The sequence below is a fragment of the Ptychodera flava genome, chromosome 2 (genome assembly GCF_041260155.1).
Source record: "Ptychodera flava strain L36383 chromosome 2, AS_Pfla_20210202, whole genome shotgun sequence".
NCBI lineage: Eukaryota > Metazoa > Hemichordata > Enteropneusta > Ptychoderidae > Ptychodera > Ptychodera flava.
This window is the reverse complement of record NC_091929.1, coordinates 37,009,514-37,031,021: the sequence shown is the minus strand read 5'-3', so window position 1 is coordinate 37,031,021 and position 21,508 is coordinate 37,009,514. Positions and strand designations below refer to the sequence as shown.

Sequence of the window (21,508 nt, the reverse complement as noted above, 5' to 3'; positions counted from 1 at the left end):
ATGTGCTATGATGATGAAACAGCTGGTCATGTCTATATCAACAAACTATCTGTGATAAATAGATATTCTTGTTTATTTTTTTGCAAATTTTGACCAAAAAAAGATTAATTTTTGACCATACTAGTATAAGATAACCAATAAGTGACAGCTGTGTTACTGCTTAGTTTTTTCTGCTCTGTCATGCCCTTCAAAGTACTACGTTTCTGTTTCAAATTTCAAAGTAACAAACAGTTCTGTAATTTATGCTTGATTTGAACCCTATGCTTTTACCTGTTCACCCCTAATTCCCAGTTAACAGGTCCACGTTCACCATTGATAACAATGGGTTTAGGCCAAACCATGGTGATAAAAGGATTAAGGTGGTATGCGCCTCGAAAATGAAACACTTAAACTTTTGCTTAAACTTTCTTCAATGAACCTTTCAAACACTCTCTTTCAAAATCACGGATAAAAATAGAGGGGTCACTGCGTGAATTTTGATACTAGAGAAACAAATTACCAAGATTTACCGATATTGGAAATTCAAAATGGCCGCCATCCTGTGTTAACTCTATGGAGAAAAATAAAAATTTTCGAATTTTGAAAAACTTTGCCAGTGAAAAGTTTTTTTTCACCAAGAGCTTTAAAATGAACCCCCACATGTGGTATATCAGAAGAAAATTGTAAAAGTTTGAGAGTCCGAATGTTTGTCCCCGAGGTACGTCCTACCTTAAGTATACTAAGGTGGTTAAATGTGACGAACATGTTGAATCCCTCTGAAGAAATAGGGCTGACTCGCAGCGTGTTTGCAAGGTTATATCTGATTGGTCGATTGTCACTATTCACAGCCACTTAGGGAGTCTATTTGTATTGTTTTCATTATATTGGTAAGATTCAGCCACCCAATTGGATAACAGCTTCGAAATCGCTGCGAGTCGCCCCAAGAAATAATCTACCAAGCTGAAAAATAAAAAAATTCTTTGTTCAAATTATGGTTGTGTCAACTTTGTAATTGATAACTAGATTGCATATTTTTTTCTTATATATTTAGAAACATCAATAAATACTGGGACACAGACTTTTAAGTGCAAATGTTATGAGATTGTAAACAGACTAAAAAATCAATGAATTATTAATATTACACGCATCAGTGCCTTGTTTGCTCATTTTCTCCATTGCAGTATTCAGTTCATATAATTGTGTCTTTTGCAACGTCTGACTGTCAATTAAATTTTGCATATAATCTTTTGTAATTTTTTAAAAGGAGCCTGTTTATTTTTCAGTCAGTATTATTTAATTGATTTCCCCAGGGTTTGCTTTTCTGTCAGAATACTGGACACTTCAAGGAAATCAAAATACAAGTCATTGAATTTGTATATAAATGTTTCCCCACACGGTTGCAACTTGTAACAGTTTGCAGCAGTGTTCTGGCATCTAAATTTAGAACACACTGGTATACTGGTATAGACAAAAGTGGTGGTTCAATACCATATTGCATGCTATTTGTAATTTGCATAATAGTGAAGTTGTTGGTACACTGGGTTAATATTCCAATTGTCCCAACCACAAGTCAGCATTGTATAGAGAGTTCGTTTAAGGTCAACATTGCTCAGATAGGGAGGACAGTACATGAGTTTGTTTTCACACCAGGAATTTCAAAGATCACATATTTTGCTTCCAGGAGAGTGAAGAAAATGCCTGATTATTCAGCAGACGCGAAAACAATAAACCATCCATGTCAATAAAGATGAATTTTATCAACAAAATATGGTATGTTCAAAGTATAACAACATAATTATTGATTGAAGATCACCTTTTGCTTATTTACAGAGGTATTCATCATAAGGGTAACGTCAGAGTGGTGCAAAAACCACATTGTATAACCCTTCCACCCCCATATTTTGGTACAGTCCCTAAGTATTCAATGGCAAACTCACACCGCTTCACAACAAAGGGGGATGGTAAAGTCACAAATGCTATGTGTTTAATCTTTATTTCTGCTGGTAGCATTAGGCTGAGAAATGTAACAGACCACATGATGAAAGTCAGTTCTCTAAATTAAGGTAGGATGGCCTTGAAATTGAGAGACTTAAACTTTTCCTCAAACTTTTCTCAAGGAATCTTTCGATCATTCTCTTTCAAAATCAAGAATAAAAATAGGGGGTAACCGCGCAAAATTTGGTACTAGAGAAACAAATTACCCAGGATTTACCAGTATTTTGAAATTAAAAATGGCTGCCATCTCTGTGATAACTCTGTGGAGAAAAACAAAGTTTTTTGATTTTCAAGATACTATGATAGTGAAAGTTTTCCGTACTACAAGAACTTCAGAATGAGCCCCCACAAGTGGTAGATCAGAAAAGAATTGGAAAAGTTTGAGAGTCTGAATATCTGTCCCCGAGGTGCATTCCACCTTGAGAAATAAGCAAAGGGCATTTAGATGTTGTGGATTTTAACCTTTTTCCAACCATAGTTTGGTCCAAAGCCATTGTTATAGTGATGATTATAGATCTGCTTACTTCGCATTGGGGGTGTACAGGTTAAAGCAATAAAGTGAGATACCATTTTGTTGTCTTTCAACATCAAAGATTTCCCCTTTGTTGCACCATTTATGTGTGCCTTGGAATCGGTAGATATACGGGTAATTGTGTTCTTTGCTATGGACAAACTTAGAAATAGCATGTTCCACAGCTAGTCAATATTGACATCTGCCTGTGGCAGATTTAACTAATAGAAAATCTATTTTGTGAACAGGGAGTGCGTTTAGTGTTTGGAAAGCTTTCATTTGTCCAACGACAGCATTGCCAGCAGAAATCAACAAATAAATTAAGAGTTAGCTATAAATGGAAACTATTTCAAAAGGTTATATGAAAGGCATTCTTATGTTTTACATTCGATGTATAACTTTGCCTGTAAAGCATTACTTATTGAAGACAACAGCTCTTTCATCAGAATGTTTTGCGGAAAGCAATGTGCTTGATCTTATTATATGACTTGAAAGGTTGCAAGCACACCATACATGGCTCTTCTTGTATTGATTAAATTTGTCCTGTGTGTAATGCCTCCTGCGTCATGTTTCACTTAATGTACAGCTTTAGTTCTGTCTCAAGCGTAACTGTTCCTCTAACCTACAGTCAGCCTTAAAATTTCATTTTCTGCATTTCAGAAGAAATGACTTTAAAAAACCATAGCTTTTGAAGATCTTTTGCATAACTACAAGTAAAACACTGAAAATGTGTTTTTGTCGGCTGGATTTCACAGTGTCAAACCCTGCGTCTGCCCAAACCAATTAACCCTTTGAGCGCCAAAGTCTATTTTTGTCACCTTTATAAAATATACCGCAGGCAATTTTTTTCTGATTTTTGCTAAAATTTTGGTAAAAAACTGTAGCCAATGAAATGTGATATCCATTTGGTCCAAAATTATGAAAAAACTTGCAGTAAAGTTCACAAAATTTGGTAAAATATTGCATTAAAATTTTGGCGGGAAAAATTACAGCAGTCAAAGGGATAAACTTCAACAGTGAAGTGCTTACAAAACAGACACAGGCAATATCATCTGTCAAGTTTTCATTCTGCCGACAGAAGTATCAATAGTTAACAGTTTTGTTGGAGACATTAAGCAGAGAAAGTATCCAATTCTGTGTAGAATCACCCTTATATAAAGAAGTTAAAATGCAAGACATAATACCTATTCTTTCACAATTCTATTGGAACATCTTGGCGTTGGTCCAATTCAGCTTAATCTCTTCCCAGTGGAATAAATACCCAAAGCCTAAAATTGCAACAGATGGTTGAAACAATTCTGTGTCTAACGCTACAATCTAATCAAGTCAAAGTTCTACCACAAAAGTTTTGAAATTGTTGTTCAGTGCGAAATTTGAATAACATCATGCAAATAATGAGCACCATCAGATTTTGCACTGACAATGTATATCTTCCACTCATGATAACATTGGTTCAATATCAAGAGTGTTTGCAAATGTACTATGCAGAACAAAATTATGACTATGTCAAGAGGTCTAAAACAAATATGAGCAGCAAAGTATACCCTTAAAAAGCTGCAGGTGAATCAACTTTTAGTTTACCGAAATCCCTTCTTTCTGTTAAAAAAGAATCAAGGATTATGTGTGCTCAGAGAATATACCACAACAGCATCTAATCCTTTTTAACTTCTGCAAGGAAAACTTGCAAGATTTCATCACAGTCATTTTGGTTTTGTCAGTCATGTTTGAATCCAGCGGGTATGAGAATTCCTGTAGAGTACGACAGTTAATTCACACTTGGTAGTTTTAATTACAGGTAGCACACAGTTACCCCATTCTTTCTGCTTTATCCCCAAGCACACCTCAACAGTTAGCGCTTTGAGTCGCCTCAACAATACCTCTTTTGAATTTGCCACCATTACTGATAGCACAGTTGTTATTTTAATCTTCCTATTCATATGTAAATTCTACTTGGGATTTGCCTGCTCAATGTATCACTACTCATTGAACAGCCAATGAAATCAGTCCAATTTGAATATGAATAGCCCATTGATGGTACTACTTTACAACTTCTGGTTTTTGAGTCAGCAGTTACTTGAGAGTAAACGAATCAGATAGCCATAGCTATTTTTGCAATTGCTATTGACAATATTCAGCGTTGTGTGTTTCTTCAATAGAAAAGGAAAATCTGAAAACACAGCATACTTGTTTTGATATCTGCATGTTTGATTTCAAAATTTTTCACAGTTTCACTCTGTGTTCCAAAGTCATATTGAATTATATATGAAATTTGAAAAGGTAAAAGAGGTTACAGAGAATAATATGAGCTATTGATAATATTTTATTATAATTATGATCTGTAAAACAAATACATTTTCTAATTATTTTCCTTGAAATATGTTGAAACACAGAGCATTAGCCTTTCCAACACTTTGCATCATGTATGCTATACTGTTGAGTTAAAATAAAATACAGTTTAAAACAAACATATTTGACATAGCACATATACAAACAGTATGGTCAAGTTGAACACAATGCATTTCGATCATACAAAACCTTTTCCTTAGTAAACTTAACATAAATTCATGAAGATTCATCACATTATTTAAATTGTTATTTTCATGTCGACGTACCGTGCCTGTTCAGATAATAAACTATATTTATTAAGTTTTTTCCTGGTGACAATTCACTGACATTTGTTACGTTACATGTCATGAAATTATTTTAAAAGATAACTTGGCCATTGTGTTGTGATTCAGCTAGTTCAGGAAATGGTAAAGATTTTAGACAGAAAGCTGTACAGTGTGATTGAAATATCAGAGATGGAATGAGATCAGTCAAAATGATGAAAATAACTCATTTTTTACTATCAGTCTATCATTTCAATTTTAGTGTATTCAACTATATGAAATCATCTTCAAGACTATTCTTCCTGTAACCAAAATATATTTTTTAATCAATGGCATAACTTCTCAGATGATAAAAATGAATCTAGGAATGTTACAAAAAATTATTCCACTATGTTAAACTTTCCATTCATCAATTGACTTTATGAATTACATTCTAGTCTGGTGATATAGAAGAACTTGGTAAGATACTGGATCCACATGGCCAAGATGAAATCATTGATTTACAGACATATCATATCGGTGTTACAAAGTGGATTGAAGCTCTGCAAAGTAGGAGGTGAGTGGACAGTCTTTATCAGTTGAACATGCCATGTTTTGTCTGTTTTACACTTCCACTGCTATTTTCGTAAATAGAAGTACAGCTCTACTGCAGAAAATAGTAGATATGGACTTTGATTAGAAGATGGATGAACCTTTTTATCCCTAAGTTTAATGTGTTCATCCCCAATTTTCTGTGAACAGTTCCACAATCACCATTGATTACAGTTGCTTTGGGACAAACCATAGTGGTGAAAGGGTTGGTAATGGTTGTCATTCATGACAGCTGTCAAGCGTGTTTGGTACAGAATCATATCACTTATTATCTGTAGTTGTCATCTCATAACTCTCCTACACTGTTTTCATACAGTACCACTCTAAACTGTATCGTTTAGGCAAAGAATAATGAAAGTTGTGTGAGTTGGACCTCTCATACGAAGTAGCTAACTTTCAGCATTTTGTCTTGCAGAGGTGAAGACCACACACATAACAGTGATTTTTCCGAGACTTCATCTAGGCAGACTCCACTGGAATCCACTCCCGTGCCAAGATGGGAAAGAAGCCATCACAGACAATCTGGATCAAGTCCAAAATCTAGTCAAGGTAAACAGGATGTATACCCAGCTACCTCAGGGCTGTCACTGAGTTGACAATCAGCCAGCAAGCGTTATAGCGCAGGCTGTGAAATTTATTGATTATATCAGTCAAGGTAGGATTTTTAGACCTGCACTGTACAGATTTTGTCGTCAGAAGTGACTTACTAGCCATCACCAGTGCTTTTTACATCTTCTCCATATCCTTTGTTAGTAATGTCTTATTTTCTGGTTATTATTATATCCCAAGAGTTGAAGAAGATAGTTGATGCATGCAAGGAATTCAAGATATTGATGCTCATAGTATTAATTGTGTTACAATCAGTCTATCTCTAAATGCAAGGATTTCCATTTATGAAAAGAAGTATCTCAAAAACAAAATGTTCATAACAGTTGAATAATTGCACAAAGTAAATTCCTGTATTCATTGTTGTGTTTGTTTTTCTTTCTCTTTTCCCAGGAATACATGACTTGTCTCTAGTCAGCTTTGGTAGCTTAGAAACAATGGGGGATGATATGGTGACATGTGATAAGTATGTGAAACATTTATTTACTTGGTATTAGGATTGTGTGTATCGTGGAATTTAGAGCTCTTTGTAAATTTAAATGACTAGTAATAATTTTCATGATACTAATGACATGGGTGTATTTTCTAGGTGAAGATTTTTTGAAATTTGTGTGCTTTGATGTTATTAAATAATTGTAAAAAAATAAACAAACTCTCTGTATATTTTAAATTGTTCAGAGGGATGATAAATCTTTATAGGTCGTATGCACCTTGAGAGTGAAAGACTCCAAACTTTTGCTGAAACTTTCTTCAAGCAAACTGTACACCATTTCCTTTCAAAATCAATCATGAAAATCAGGTCCCGTGCAAATTTTGGTACTGAGAAACAAATTACCAAACATTCACCAATATTTGAAATTCAAAATGGCTGTGAAACCAAAGTAATCTTCATTGAAAGAGTTTGAATTTTTCTACATTGGTTCAAAGAGAATTTTTTACAACTTTTCATCAATCGTGTGTTTTCAGTGACTTGGTAGAGTTACAAAACCAAATTGAAGATCTTCAATATCAAGTGAAGAAACTGACAGAACAGAATGTCAAACTACATGCACAGATGGAAACTACAGAGGACGCCAATGCTGCATTGATACAGGATGTGGAAGACCTCAAAAATAAACTCAAAAGGTACGTTTTCCAAACTTGAATATTTAGCTACGGTCATAATTTACTTTGCACCTGTTATTTCCAATAGACCTTTGCATGTGTTTTTTTTCTGAAAATTTACCTCTGTCTACCTTAAAAAAGTGAAATTCAATGGCGATAATAATGACTTCATTAGCATCACCAATATCTATATCCGGGAAACCTCACAGAAAAACCTAATGTTTGGAAAAGGTAACTTGGAAGTTTTTGATGGTCAGTTTGTTCAAAACCAGATTCTTTCAACAGTAACTTACATCTTCTCTCAGGTTCACTTGAAATCAGAAGCATGATACAAATAGTCTCTTAGATTACTTTCAGATTTCCATTTTGCCTTTCTAAGAATACAGAAAAAAGTAATATTTGGTATTAAGTGTGGTTTCACTTTTTGTAAAGTCAATTAATGGCAGTATTTTAATCCATTTACAGCCATGTGTTTCTGGTTTATCTCTCTCCAGACATTTGATGTGGTAGTTGTATGAGTGTGATATTACATTAGTTTAGATTATCTATATTGTTTTTGTTGCTCTTTTTGCAGTTGTCATGAGACGATACAGAGGGCTAATTCTGTGAGGGAGGAGAATGAAGACTTGAGATCAGCCATTTCAACCCTGGAAGATAACAACAGAGATCTCAGAATCAGGTGTACTCAGATGGTAAGATATCATTTGAACTTGTGCAATACAAATCATGTCATATTTGCTCTAAATATTAATATTTTACCAAACAATGCAGTCTATCACACTTTGATCGTGAATATATTTTCCTATTTAAGGTAGTACGTGCCTAAGAGACAGATATTCGGACTCAAATTTCCAATTTCCTCAATTCTTTTCTGATCTACCACTGGAGGGGAGCTCATGTTGAAGGTTTTGGAAAAAGAAAACTTTTCACCATCTTAGTTTTTTGAAAATCCAAAATTAGTTTTTTAGCATGCCATAGAGTTAACACAGGGATGGCGGCCATTTTGAATTTCAAATATCACAAAATGTTTGGTTATTTTTTTCACTAGTTCCAAATTTTGTGCGATGACCCCTGATATTTATTGTCGATTTGGTGAGACAAAGGTTGAAAGTTTCACTGAGGAAACTTTGAGCAAAAGTTTAAGTCTTTCACTTTCAAGGCGCATACTACCTTAATACAGGTCCCTTGTTCTGACATATTATTTCAGAACTCTGCACAGTTGCAATTTAGTTAAGTAAATTGATTGTGTATGACTTAAAAATTATTAAAACCAGGCCCAAGTGTCAATCCTATCAATTTTTCTTTCTGCAAACTATGTCATTTTTCAAATCAAAATTGTGTGTTTTTACAGGAAAAAGAGAAGAGTGTTGTTGATATCAGAATATCAAACCTACAAGATGAGGTAACCACAGTTTAATCATTCAGTGATTTTCAAGAGTGGCGTTATCATTGTATTTTCTGAACATTTGATGTGGTGATATTTTATAAGAGGTCTACTTTGCCACGGGGCAATCGGTCAGTGATCTGAAATCCTGCAAGCCTGATTATAATAAATAATAATAATATTTGGTTCTTATATAGCGCACATATCCACAAGTAGATGTGATCAAGGCGCTTTACAATTATTATTACCCCTGGTCACTGGACCTAATATTATACCACTCAACTCCCTGGGGAGCAGACAACAGCTCACATGTGCAGCCAATAAGCGCAGCAGAGCTAAACGCACACATAACAACCTCTGTCCTACCAGGTACCCATCACTCCTGGGTGGGGAGAAGCAATGAGGAATAAAGTGCCTTGCCCAAGGACACAACACCACAGCCATGCCGGGGCTCGAACTCACCATCCTTTGATCGTGAGTCCACTGCTCTAGCCACTGGCCCATGATGCCTCCATATTGAATTTTAATCAGAAAGATTAGCGATACAGTGCATGTAATTGACACAGGTTTCAAACACTTCACAGTTATATCACTTAGGGTCATATTCATTAGGGAAGGCTCCATTAACTTTGATGGTACCTGAAACCCGAGTTGCTGCCTGCCAACTCGGGTGACAAACAGAAGACTTTTAATCCCCAAGGTGTTAATTTTCCATTGTTGCGATTATCTTATCGAGCTGGTGCTATGATAGGAACGTCAGGGCTGTAACGACTCACTCAATACCACGGGCACACACATATGCTTGCACATGGAACTATGTTGACAGGAAAAAGTGAACTGCCCTTTTTTTCAATGCAAGTAATCTAGTTTATTCTTTAATTTAGGCTCTAAACTAAGTTTTAGAAATATGGTGAAACAAAATATCGTTCTTCTTTCATTTTCATTCAAGTTTCCTATTTTCGGACGCTTCACTTCAGTAACGCGCATTGATCATATATGCAAATGTGATCAGAACAGCATGGAACGTTCTTTCCACGTGGCGAGATTTTTCTTGCACTTGCAAACAACGTAAAGAGCGAGTAAGGACTCCAAGAGCTGCGCGTATCCTGTGACATTACATCTCCTATAGAGCGAATTTAAGTCAATGAATTGCCAGCTGGATCCGTCTGTAAACAGTATGGCCACTCGTACATATTATAAGAAAGGAGAAATAGTAGAGGCAGTTAACGAGGCCGGTCGACGAACGGCACAATTTTCAGTGATTTAATTCACGGTATTAATTTCACATAAAACGAATTCGCGAGCTTACCATTGATTTTTGGTGATGTTGAATATAATTGAAAAAGAGAGCTAAATCCCAGTGTTCATGTTTGATAAAATTCCAAATTGACGACACCCAACGTCAAGATGTACGACACCGTATGTGTACAACACACCTGCAGTCAACTAGTCGATTGTGACACAGTGAGCTTACACATATATCGGTCGACCCACAGTCCCTCTATCCATGCATTTCTGCAGTTGTCTTTCCTATTCTGCTCAGTTAACAGACATGATTTCACAGAATATTACACAGAAAACATATTTTATCATATTTGGAGGCACTGAATACTAGCATTGCAAGAGAAAGCGACGACAAATTTTCCGGTTTGATTCCAGCCGCTGCTTGTACTACGTCAACACACTCGCAGCGATCAACCCCAGAAATTATCGCACACTATCATCATTTACGATGGGAGAAGGATCGTGAAAAACAAACACCGGTTCAGGATATGATGATTTCCGTCTTTGTGTCGTAGATAGACGCAGAGAACACTTAATAGAGCAAAAACAGCGAAAATTCAAGAAAAGCGTACACACAATCGGGGACTGTGGCATGCAGGACAAACCAAGCTACGCATTATCACGTGACTGCCCCTCGTATCGCGGTTTGGCTGTGCGGTCCAGGTGATTGACACCTTTTACAATATAGGCGTTTCCAGACCGGTGGATAGAGCATGGATGTAGGGACTGTGGTCGACCTGAAATTTGACACTGTGATCGACGTAGCGTTATAAAAGTACGAAAAATGAGACCAAGTAATTGTTTGTTTATTTAGATTTGATCTAAAACCTCCGGCAACCAACAGACAAAGTCCTACTCTTACACAGAAAATCCACGTTTTCAAGCGTAGACTCCCGCGTAGACTTTCCCTTCCGCTTAAACCACGGCCCCTCCACAAAACGCAATGTAGATCTATGATCGACTATGGATGGATTGACGTAGGTGGCGTTTCAAAAGTATGAAAAATGAGACTCAGTAACTTTTGGTTGCTTTACATTTGATCAAAAACCTACCCATCAGACAAGGCCCAACTCTTACGCAGAAAACAAAAGCTCTGAAGCGTCGACTTTCTCTTCCGCGTTTGAGACTTTCTTCTCTTCGCGTTTGAGAGAAACAAACGTCGGCTTTTTCGGAAATGGCCGTTATTGGTGGGCGTAACGTCAGTCCAATGGTAAGCTGCACCCGATGTGAACGTCGGAATAATTCGGGCTGTAGTCGGGAAAGCAAGGATGACCTCGAGAGCGTTTCCCAGTACAGTACACGTTCGCAGATCGCGGTACTACAGGCTGATACTAGATAGCAACAAGTTCACCGCGTAAATTGCTAGATTACATATAGCCACATAGGCACTTCTGAAATGTTATCTCCGGCTTGCAAGACAAATATCAAAATATTATTATCAAAACCAGAATTTCGGGGCTAGAGAGCGAAACATTGCTGAAAAGTAGCCGGCCAAAATACGGAAGTAGCCGGTCAATTTGGCCGGCATCCGGCTAAAAATGAACACGCGGATTCAAACAGAGAGGCATGTTGCGATTGACAAGTAGCCTTGGCTTTTGACCAGAAAAATAAGTGAGTGTTCATTGATAATTCAAAGACTGGATCCGTTGACACCAAAGTTTGCTCGTGACTTTCATTTGCATTGCATGCACCTTTCCGCAATGTGAGTCTGAACTGAAATTGAAAGAGTACGTTTTAGGAAAAGTCCTGTTTTGTTGTGCTGAAGTCCTGTTTTGTTGTGCTGATTTTCGCTACCGTACTTTCTTTTATAGGGGTATAAACATTCATACAAAAATAGCTTTTCATATGCAAAATCAGCGTACGTTAATTAACTGCTAGTATTGTTTAAACAGCATTTTATTTGAAAGGGATTCTATAGTACCATCATTTTGTAAACTCTTCATGCAATTTTATGAACTAAATGATGACCTCAAAGTAACAGCAAGTGCTGGTTAGAAATCCTGAGTGCTGGACAGGGGGGGGGGGGCATCATCAAGTCAGGCGCCGACTGGCATTGGCCACGCTAAAAGTAGTTCCGGCAGTGCTAATGTTTGTTTACACTAAAAGATAATCTGTTCGCATATGTTGACATAGAGATTAATCCTCTGATAACAAACTCGGGTTACTCGGGTACGTCCAAGTTAATGGAGCGTTCCCTCATGTTTAGATTAGGCATATTTTTACTGGTTTTACGTGGCCTTTATGCAAACTCAGTTAACCAACACATACAAATGTGGTGATTACTGATATCATGAATTTATTTATGGATGAGAAAAATTATTTAATGTATGTAATGGATATTGCGAACCAGTCGTCAACAGCTCAAGGTTTAATTGTGCGTGATGCAATATATTTGCATCTTCTGTGATTCAGTAAAGTTCTTTTCAGTCAATAAAGAATTTTCATCAAATTACAGTAAGCATTATACTTTTGTTGCCGTTTGTGAAGAGAATTTTGCCACGTAACAGTGCATCATTGTAATTTTGCATATACATAATATATAATGACTGATGACTTCTGTAGTTGTGTTTGGAAATACAACACAACTAAAAGGTTGACGGCAACCACAGTCCAAAAATAACATCTGATATAAGTTTGGGTTGGCTGGAGAATTGGTTTCTCATATTCTGAATTTTACAATGTAGTAATGATATTTTGGTTATTCGGACCTCAATAGCTTCAAGGAGCATCATTGAATTTAGATGAGGTTTAATTGTTCTTATGGAAGAATGTTTAATATTTTGTTACTCAAACACTTACAAAGGGCCATGTTCCACTGAATTTGGAAGAAAACTTGTTCTTTAAACTGATATCTTTTGTGATCTTTGTTACTCTGACAGCTTCAAAGAGCAACCATGAACTTGGAGGAGATACAAAAAGATAACAAACACGTCAGGTTAAACATGGAGGAGACAAAGGTAAGCTATAAAATAATAATTAATATTCCCTCCTGGAACATTTACATTTGTTTTTAATAGAATTTAATTTGTTTTGACAAAGAGTGGTGAAAATTCAAATTTTAAGTAATGTATCTTTGGGAGTATTTGCTAGCTTGGCATATAAACTCTCTCTTTGAGATTTATGTTAAACTTAACTGCTAATATTTAATTTCATTAGGCTTTTTGACCACTTTCAAAACTTAGCAAAATTGAAATTTGGATACTATATGGCCATTTTGGGCAACAGTTTATTTTGCATTGTGCAGACTTTATTTCATTTTATGTGGCAGGAAAGTTGTCTATTTGGTAAAATACCGTATGTACAACTTTACATTCCTGTATGGTTTCAGTAATCCAATTTCATCACCTTTGAGGCAGGTTTGTTATACTAAATGTTACTCCATGTTAACCAAATTATATCATACTACCATATCTGGAGAATACATATGCAAATTAATGGCAAATATTGCATCAAAGTGACCATATATTAATTCTTCCATTCATATTGATCTGAAGACAAAGTTCTTTCTCGTCCGTCCCTTGTCTCTGACAAAATTATATGAGTGAATATTTTGGTGGATTCTGTGAACATGTCATGGCACTAGCTGTTCATATTTGTTTCAACCCTTTTTACCACAATAGTTTGACCCAATACCATTGTTTTCCATGGTGAAATCGGACTTCTATAAAGAGAAATAGGGTGAATAGGATAAATCAATAATTGCCAAGACATTTTCTGACTTCCAGAATCATATTGTACATCAGTGACATAGAAGGGTAATAGCCCCAACCAATACATGTGTTACAACCAGTACATTTGATGCAAACATGCTCTTCAAAGCCCAATGCTGTGTTTGCTATTCACAGTGTGATCCTACAGACATTGTCATTTGTTTCCTGTTTGGCGCAATCACATTTTTCCAGAGTAAAAAAAATCTTAGATATGTCTGAATTAGATTGGACATGTACAAGGATGAGAAACAAATTTTTTATCATTGTGGCCTAAGGGCTAATGTATTCTCGTCCCATACTATACTCAATACACTATCTATAGTTTCTTTTTCCTCTTGACTTGCCAGAACTATTAAAATGTAAATTGTTGAGAGTAACTTTACCTTGGTGATGCAATGGTAATCTTATCTTGCTGCTACACTGCTAGACTTACTTCAGTCTTGAAATCAATTTACTGACTCCGTGTAAAATCTGTTTTCGCAGAAACGAAATCAAGAGATTGAGGAACAAGTAGTGATGAAAGAAGTTGAATTGACAGAGGTAAGATTATTTTTCCAAGCAATAGATAAATTTGGAAATAGACAGGTTGGTAGTAGGAGCATTAGAAATATCATATTGGCTTAAATTCATTTTTTATATGTGAAGAAAATCTAATAAGTTTTAGTGAGATCATTTTGTGCATGCGCCATTAGTTTCTGTGCATCGGACCTATCTATTGAAAATGATTGGCAGGCTTCTTTTAATGGTGAGCTTCGACACTATCGCCACCGTTGTTTGGTCTAGTCCCACAATTTTAAGGTAAAATTGGACCTGTACATCAGAAGACAGGGAGAAAGGGCCAAAATCAGCTATCATACTAATCCTTTGAGAGTTGTATTTTTTCCCACCAAAATTATGGTGACAAATTTTACTAATTTTTATGAATTTTTCTGTAATTCTTGTGAAAATTTTGGACCAGGTGGACATTACTTATTGTAAACTCCACTTTTTGGTCAAAATTTTGGGAAAAATCAGAACAAAATGTTTGGACCTGACAAAAATTGACGTTGGCGCTCAAAGGGTTAGCAGTAGTGACTTGTAGTACGTGTTTTCAAAGATGTAAATCAGACGTGAAACAGCAGTATTTGCTAGAGTATTCACTGTAAGTGTGTTCTAGCAGATTCAGTGGATTAGAATTTCTGCCGGGCCCCCATTGGACATGAAATTATAACACAAAAATTTACAACGTGCCTGAGGAAAACAATTTTCAAACTTATGAACACTCAGCTCAGCCTTTGCTATCATTTGTATGCTATTCAGACACTAATATAGTATTCACTTTATTTTCAACGCTAGCGTATGTCAATATTACAACAGGTAGATTGTGTTTTTATAGTGTTATTGCCTTTGTTGATTTCCCTGTCCATGTACTGATTTTTATCTTTTATGGAATGGCAACAGTTTTATTTGCATGATGCTTGATGCAGAAATTTGTCCTTTTTTCATGATTCTTTTACTGCTTTCTGATTGTATAACTCAATATGGTGTCTGTGAGGTGTGAAATCTTCCGTTAATGAAGAATTTTGATTTTCTCAGTAACTGTATAGATAATGGATGGACAATTTCACTTTTTACTAACTGTATACAGTATCGTCTCCCCTTCTGTGTGAAAATCAACTGCAACCCCCCAAAAATGTTGATTTTGTGAAACTTTAATTTTTGAACATGACAAATGATTGAATCAGGCAGGAAGGGTTTCTCTACCCCTTGCACCCCTGTTTGTTTTTAATGGAATAAACCACTTATTTTGAACAATTGGGTCATTCCAATTAAGGGTGGAAAGTAGAATACTGTGCAGAAGCTGACACATCTATACCCCTTTTTATTTCATGTCAAATTTTGGCATTAAATTTACTACTTTTGAACTTCTTGTACTTCCAATGTACAAAGATCTAACACAATAAAAGATACCTGGTGTTTTCTCAGTGGCAACACTTGCCATTCTTTCCTTGGTATAGCCGCCACTTTTCTGCAGTGCTAGTAATTACTTTGAACCTTTCTACATCTAAAGTGCTATATTCAGTGCTGATTTCACCTTTATTACACTTCCAATTAAACATAAATACACTGGAAAGCAAGATCACATACTGCTGTGTTAAGTATATTACAGTACCAAACCTCTCATTGACATAAATTGCATATAACTTCAAAGGCTTTATTCGACCTTAAGAATTACCACTACTGAGAATGCAGTACAGTGAAAGGTGTTTATTCGACCTTTGTCTTCCAGCAACACAAAATTTGTCTCTGATTGATGTGTTCTTAATAGACAGGTCAAATTCAATTCATTACGACTTGAAAAGAAGTATGTACTCAGTCACACTGGTCAATTTGATTTGAGAGTTGTATGCAATGACAGGTTTAACTGCACAGCAGGAGGGAGAGAAAATTTTGATGTTCCCATTATTATAAAAGTATTCTTAGTCATTTTAATGACTTGGTCTCATGTACACTCATTTGATAACATCAGTTTTTGGAAGCAGACCTATAGTTTCAAGGAATGGAGTTGTATTTGTTGCCTTTGTATCACATCATGGATATGAAACATTGGGATCTGTTGATTGTAATGAGCATTGTTCTTGATTTTCATGTGACTTACTTTTTTACTGTGTTTTAACAGAAATCAAGAAAACTGGAGGAACTTCAGCAAATGATGGAAGAAATGTCAAGATTGAATAAGGTAACCAGACGTGATGTGTGAATAAGATTAGAACAGCTGATGACCATATAAATAACAAGTAAAACAAACTTGAAAATGCAAACTATCAATAGATGAAAAGACACGCCAAAAATAAGACATCAGTTCTGCATGTCTGCACTGGATATAAGAATTGGCCATTTCCATGACCCATGTATGACCTTATGTGACCTGTCCATGACCTTACATGACCCATCCATGACCTGACATCCTGTTTTGTTTAGTTGCATGACTTGGCTAGTTTGATCAGAGGATCACTGAATTCTTCATGATTTCCCCTGTCGCTTCCTTTCAGTAAAAGTTTGCATTTGCCTTTCAGTAAAATTGTTAACTTTGAAAAATGTGTCCCACAAACCATACCAGAATGTAAGGTCATGAAGGGATCATAAAAATTGGCCATCATGATTTGACTAATGTAGATTGTCTTATTTGTCAGAATTATAATAATTTACATAAAGCAGATCTACCTTAGTACTTAAAATAAATCTTAAGTACCTACCAATGCAAACTGACACCACTACAAACAAGTACCACCATTGAAAGTATATTTACCACTTGCAAATACAACTGAAAGTATCCACCACTGCAAACACCCACCTTTGCGGCAGTACTCACCACTGCAAAGTACCACCACTGCAAACATCCCCTATACTGCAAGTACACCACCACCAATGTGCCCACCACTGCAAGTTACCACCACTTTCAAGTACCCCACCATTGCAAGTATACCCACCTTTGCAAGTACCCACCATTGCAAGTATACCCACAACTGCAGATAGCTATTGTTGCAAGTACCCACAACTGTAAGTACCTACCACTGTGAGTACAGTGTTCCAAACCCTAAAAGTCCCCATCTCAGAAGTCTAGGTACCCACCACCTAATGTCCCAGTGCCTACCACTCTCCCCAAAGTCCCCAGTAAATAGAGACAAAATAAGTCCTTGGAAATAATCAGTTTTATCTAAACATAGAAATATGAAATATTGATAGCATATAACATAAACACCTGTTGCATGGTTTTCAATTGACATTGATGTAACATTTGGTGTCAACTATTATGGATTGCACTTATGGATTTGAAATGGAAATCCTTTCATAACAATGGAATGACAATATGTTCAGCAATTTCTGTTTACTTTGATTTCAATCAGCAAAATGTGGTTCTCATTTTAGAATAGTCTAATGATATAACTGTTATCTGATTCTAAATTTCTCTCCTTATAACTGTCCTATTTTGCCTTATCTTTTAAAGTAAGTAGTTGTTGAACATTAAACTGCACTATTGGTGATATTTTAACCCTTTTGCGCCAAAGTCAATTTTCTTCGCCTTCATAAAATATAACCCAGTTAATTCTTTTCAACTTTCTGCCAAAATTTTGATAAAAAGCTTCAGCCAACAAGATGTGATGTCCATTTGGTCCAAAATTATCCAAAAAATTGCAGAAAATTCATAAAATTGGTAAAATGTTGCACTAAAATTTTGGAGGGAAAAAAATTACAGCATTCAAAGGGTTAAATAGAGCATGTTTTTAGATCACCATATCCACCCCATCTCACAATGGTATGTGCCAGGGCACCCATGGTCTTAAAATTGTGCTCATGCAGCCTTATGCAAACACTGTCAATTCATGACTGTAAAACATCTTTAGCTTTGGGATGGAAAGCACGTCCGGTGTAGTTTGAAAGAATTGTGAAGAAGAGGTCGGGGAAGTTGACACTGGTGTTTCTTGTAAGAATGATCAAGATATTGGCCTCTGGCAGTTAGGTTACCAGAGAACTTTCAGTGGAACAGCCAAAGGAAAAATGTAAAATGCTGGCTCTGCCAGATTTGCTGCTTTGCCCTGTATGATCTCCAGAGATGCAGTATACATGGCTGTCAAGCTGATGGAATTTCAGCAGTGATGTGAAACAATTGATAGTGGATTTCAAGATTATTGAAATTCTGGATGTTAGCTGTGATTGGCTGTGTTTCCAGGCTTGTGTTGATGTCCTCCGAAGCAGATCCAATGTATGCATGTAGTATTTGATCTACCAACAGCAGCATCTGAATCAATTTGACAACTTGAAAAAAAGTTCGGCGTTAATAACCTTTCAGAGAAGAAACACATTTTACCACCCTTTGAATTAGATGGCCTTACTTTAAGCATAAGAAGGATTCCAACAGTGAAGACCTCGGTTTGAATCTTTGCCGCACGTGTTACTGTGACTTCTAGCTGTGTATTGTACACCTAATCCAAGCATTGTGGATGACATAAAAACTAAACAATATCCTTTCACCTGCCTGTTGACGTCACAATTTCCCCCTACCTAGAGATTTACTGGTACAGAGGATATTCGGTTGTACTGCAAACAGTGAGATTAATTGACAAGATGACGGAAACAAGTATTTTTACTTGTTTTTTTGATGGCTCTGCCATTGTTATTGAGGATGAATATCAGGATTGTATTCCAGTAAGTTATGTAAATTTTGATGCTTAGATTAGTTATGGCAGTTCATACCATCTCTAGTCAAGAGTTATTTGAGCTTTAGTGTCCTGTTAGTGTCACAGTATTAGTCCTGAACTTTTTTTTCTGTTTTGGTGCTTAAGAGTTGTAATCCTTGATATCAAAGGGTGTATTGCAACATCAAGCACAAAATCAACAGAAAATTCACTGAAATTGAAGTTAATTTCTAAATGGCTTTTAAAATGTATGGCTTTTAAAATGTATGGGATGTAATCTCACACCTAAAACAGGAACCAAAGACAATAGTGTAGGAAAAACAAACATGGAAGTTGACTGTTTTTAATCACTTCGACTACTTCAATACAAGCATGAATAGGAACGCTATTACTTTCAATGGTGTCTTGACGAGATTTGTTACATATATAGTCTCTGACGGGACTTGTTACAGCGTATGAAATACGTATGAAATATAAGGTGTGAAATCTCTGTCTTGAATAATACACTGGAATTTTTCAATTTAGTGTTGTTTTAGAGGTTGAGCTCAGAAGATTTGGGAAGTCATGTCAAATCATTGACAAATCGTATATCACAGGCATAGCATTTGTGATAAAAAGCAATATTCTACTTTGGCAAATCATATCAAATCTCAATCAAATCAAATCAAATCACATTACATTACATTATAGGGATAGCATTTAAAAGTAATATTCTACTTTGGCAAATCATATCAAATCAATCAAATCAAATCAAATCACATTACATTACATTATAGGGATAGCATTTGTGATGAAAAGTAATATTGTACTTGGACAAATCACATCAAATCAATCAAATCAAATCAAATCACATTACATTACATTATAGGGATAGCATTTATGATGAAAAGTAATATTGCACTTGGACAAATCAAATCAAATCAATCAAATCAAATCAAATCACATTACATTACATTATAGGGATAGCATTTGTGATGAAAAGTAATATTGCACTTGGACAAATCAAATCAAATCAATCAAATCAAATCAAATCAAATCAAATCACATTACATTATAGGGATAGCATTTGTGATGAAAAGTAATATTGTACTTGGACAAATCATATCAAATCAAATCAAATCAAATCACATTACATTACATTATAGGGATAGCATTTAAAAGTAATATTCTACTTTGGCAAATCATATCAAATCAATCAAATCAAATCAAATCACATCACATTACAGGGATAGCATTTGTGATGAAAAGTAATATTGTACTTGGACAAATCATATCAAATCAATCAAATCAAATCAAATCACATCACATCACAGGCATAGCATTTGTGATGGTAAGCAATATTCTATCTTTGCTTGGAAATTCCTAAATTTGCAAATATCTGTAGTAAATCTGTAATCAACAAAGTTGCGTTCATTAACCAAAAGTCTTTCACTTTCAAGATGCATACTACCTGAAGTGTCTTCTGTGTAAACTTTAACATTGAATTTGGGATCTTAAAAACTACCTTCATTTGCCCGTACTCTCCCATCAAAATTAAGTGAAAATACATGACTATTATTAATTTCATTATAATCTTGAATCTGAGTTTGCCCAAGAAAGGCTTTATTGAGGTACTAACATCTGTGAATTGATGATAAAGAATGTCATTGACCAAGGATAACAGATAAAATATGATTTGATAGAATTGTTTCACTTAGCTCAAAACTAATTGGTATACCCCAGAGAAGTCTTTCTACGTTTTATAATCAGCAAGTACTCAGGAAAGCCCGCTCAATTCTTTTGTCTTGTGATCATATTTTATCAGCAGAGTTCGACACACTTCCCTCTGGTCGGCGTTTTAGATACCCGGCTTGCAGGTCAAACCGGCGCAAGTTGTCATTCATTCCAACCGCTGTGCGGCTTTTAAATGATTCCTAAACTGTTTTTTTGTATAGTCCTGCGTCTCCTACCATTTTGTAAATTTGTATTATATATATTTTTTTGATGTTGTATTTGAGCCACGCTTTTTAATTGCCCATGTTTGGGATAAATAAAGTTCTATTGAATTGAATTGAATTGAATTGAAAAGAGATGAAATACCACAGTGAAATGAAAGAAACAATATTTGAATTTGTTCCACTTTACAAAACCAAATATTTGCAGAAAATCATATTGCATTATCATGGAAACTATATGAGATGATCTATGTATGATGACTAACGTTTCCAAAAAGCTTGACTTATACTGATATGGTGGAGACATTTTTCTGTGACAATATACCTTAATTCAGGAAAGTATGATGTTAATGAGAAAAATACAACATGATGATATTTATCAGGAGCCTGTGCAACTTTACTTTCACAGAGTTTGATCATTGCCAAGTTGCAATAATTATTGATTATTTTGTAAAAAAAATTGCACTTGGCTGGTTTATTCTTCAGTTTTTCAGAACAGTGACTCTCATTACCGTCATGCTTCAATTTGATAAGAAAAAAAAATCAGGTTCAGGATTATTCAAGGCACGTCTGGTTCTTTGGGGACCATTAATTCACATCATTATCAAGCATTTTATCAAATGT

General features: G+C 35.6%; 1 protein-coding gene across 11 annotated transcripts in view; it reads left to right on the top strand.

The window, feature by feature from the left end:
- The window catches only part of LOC139120186 (putative leucine-rich repeat-containing protein DDB_G0290503), a 176,847-nt gene that overhangs the window by 48,372 nt on the left and 106,967 nt on the right, over positions 1 to 21,508 (top strand). For 8 of the 11 annotated variants that reach the window (XM_070684421.1, XM_070684385.1, XM_070684412.1 and 5 more), the window contains exons 4-13: positions 5,532 to 5,650; positions 6,086 to 6,234; positions 6,685 to 6,757; positions 7,258 to 7,416; positions 7,970 to 8,087; positions 8,747 to 8,797; positions 12,943 to 13,020; positions 14,257 to 14,313; positions 15,109 to 15,129; positions 16,433 to 16,492. In XM_070684421.1, coding sequence (XP_070540522.1) covers positions 5,532 to 5,650; positions 6,086 to 6,234; positions 6,685 to 6,757; positions 7,258 to 7,416; positions 7,970 to 8,087; positions 8,747 to 8,797; positions 12,943 to 13,020; positions 14,257 to 14,313; positions 15,109 to 15,129; positions 16,433 to 16,492 — 885 coding nt within the window. The remainder of the gene's footprint in view (positions 1 to 5,531; positions 5,651 to 6,085; positions 6,235 to 6,684; positions 6,758 to 7,257; positions 7,417 to 7,969; positions 8,088 to 8,746; positions 8,798 to 12,942; positions 13,021 to 14,256; positions 14,314 to 15,108; positions 15,130 to 16,432; positions 16,493 to 21,508) is intronic. The other 3 variants (XM_070684358.1, XM_070684375.1, XM_070684367.1) reach the window with 3 other exon arrangements.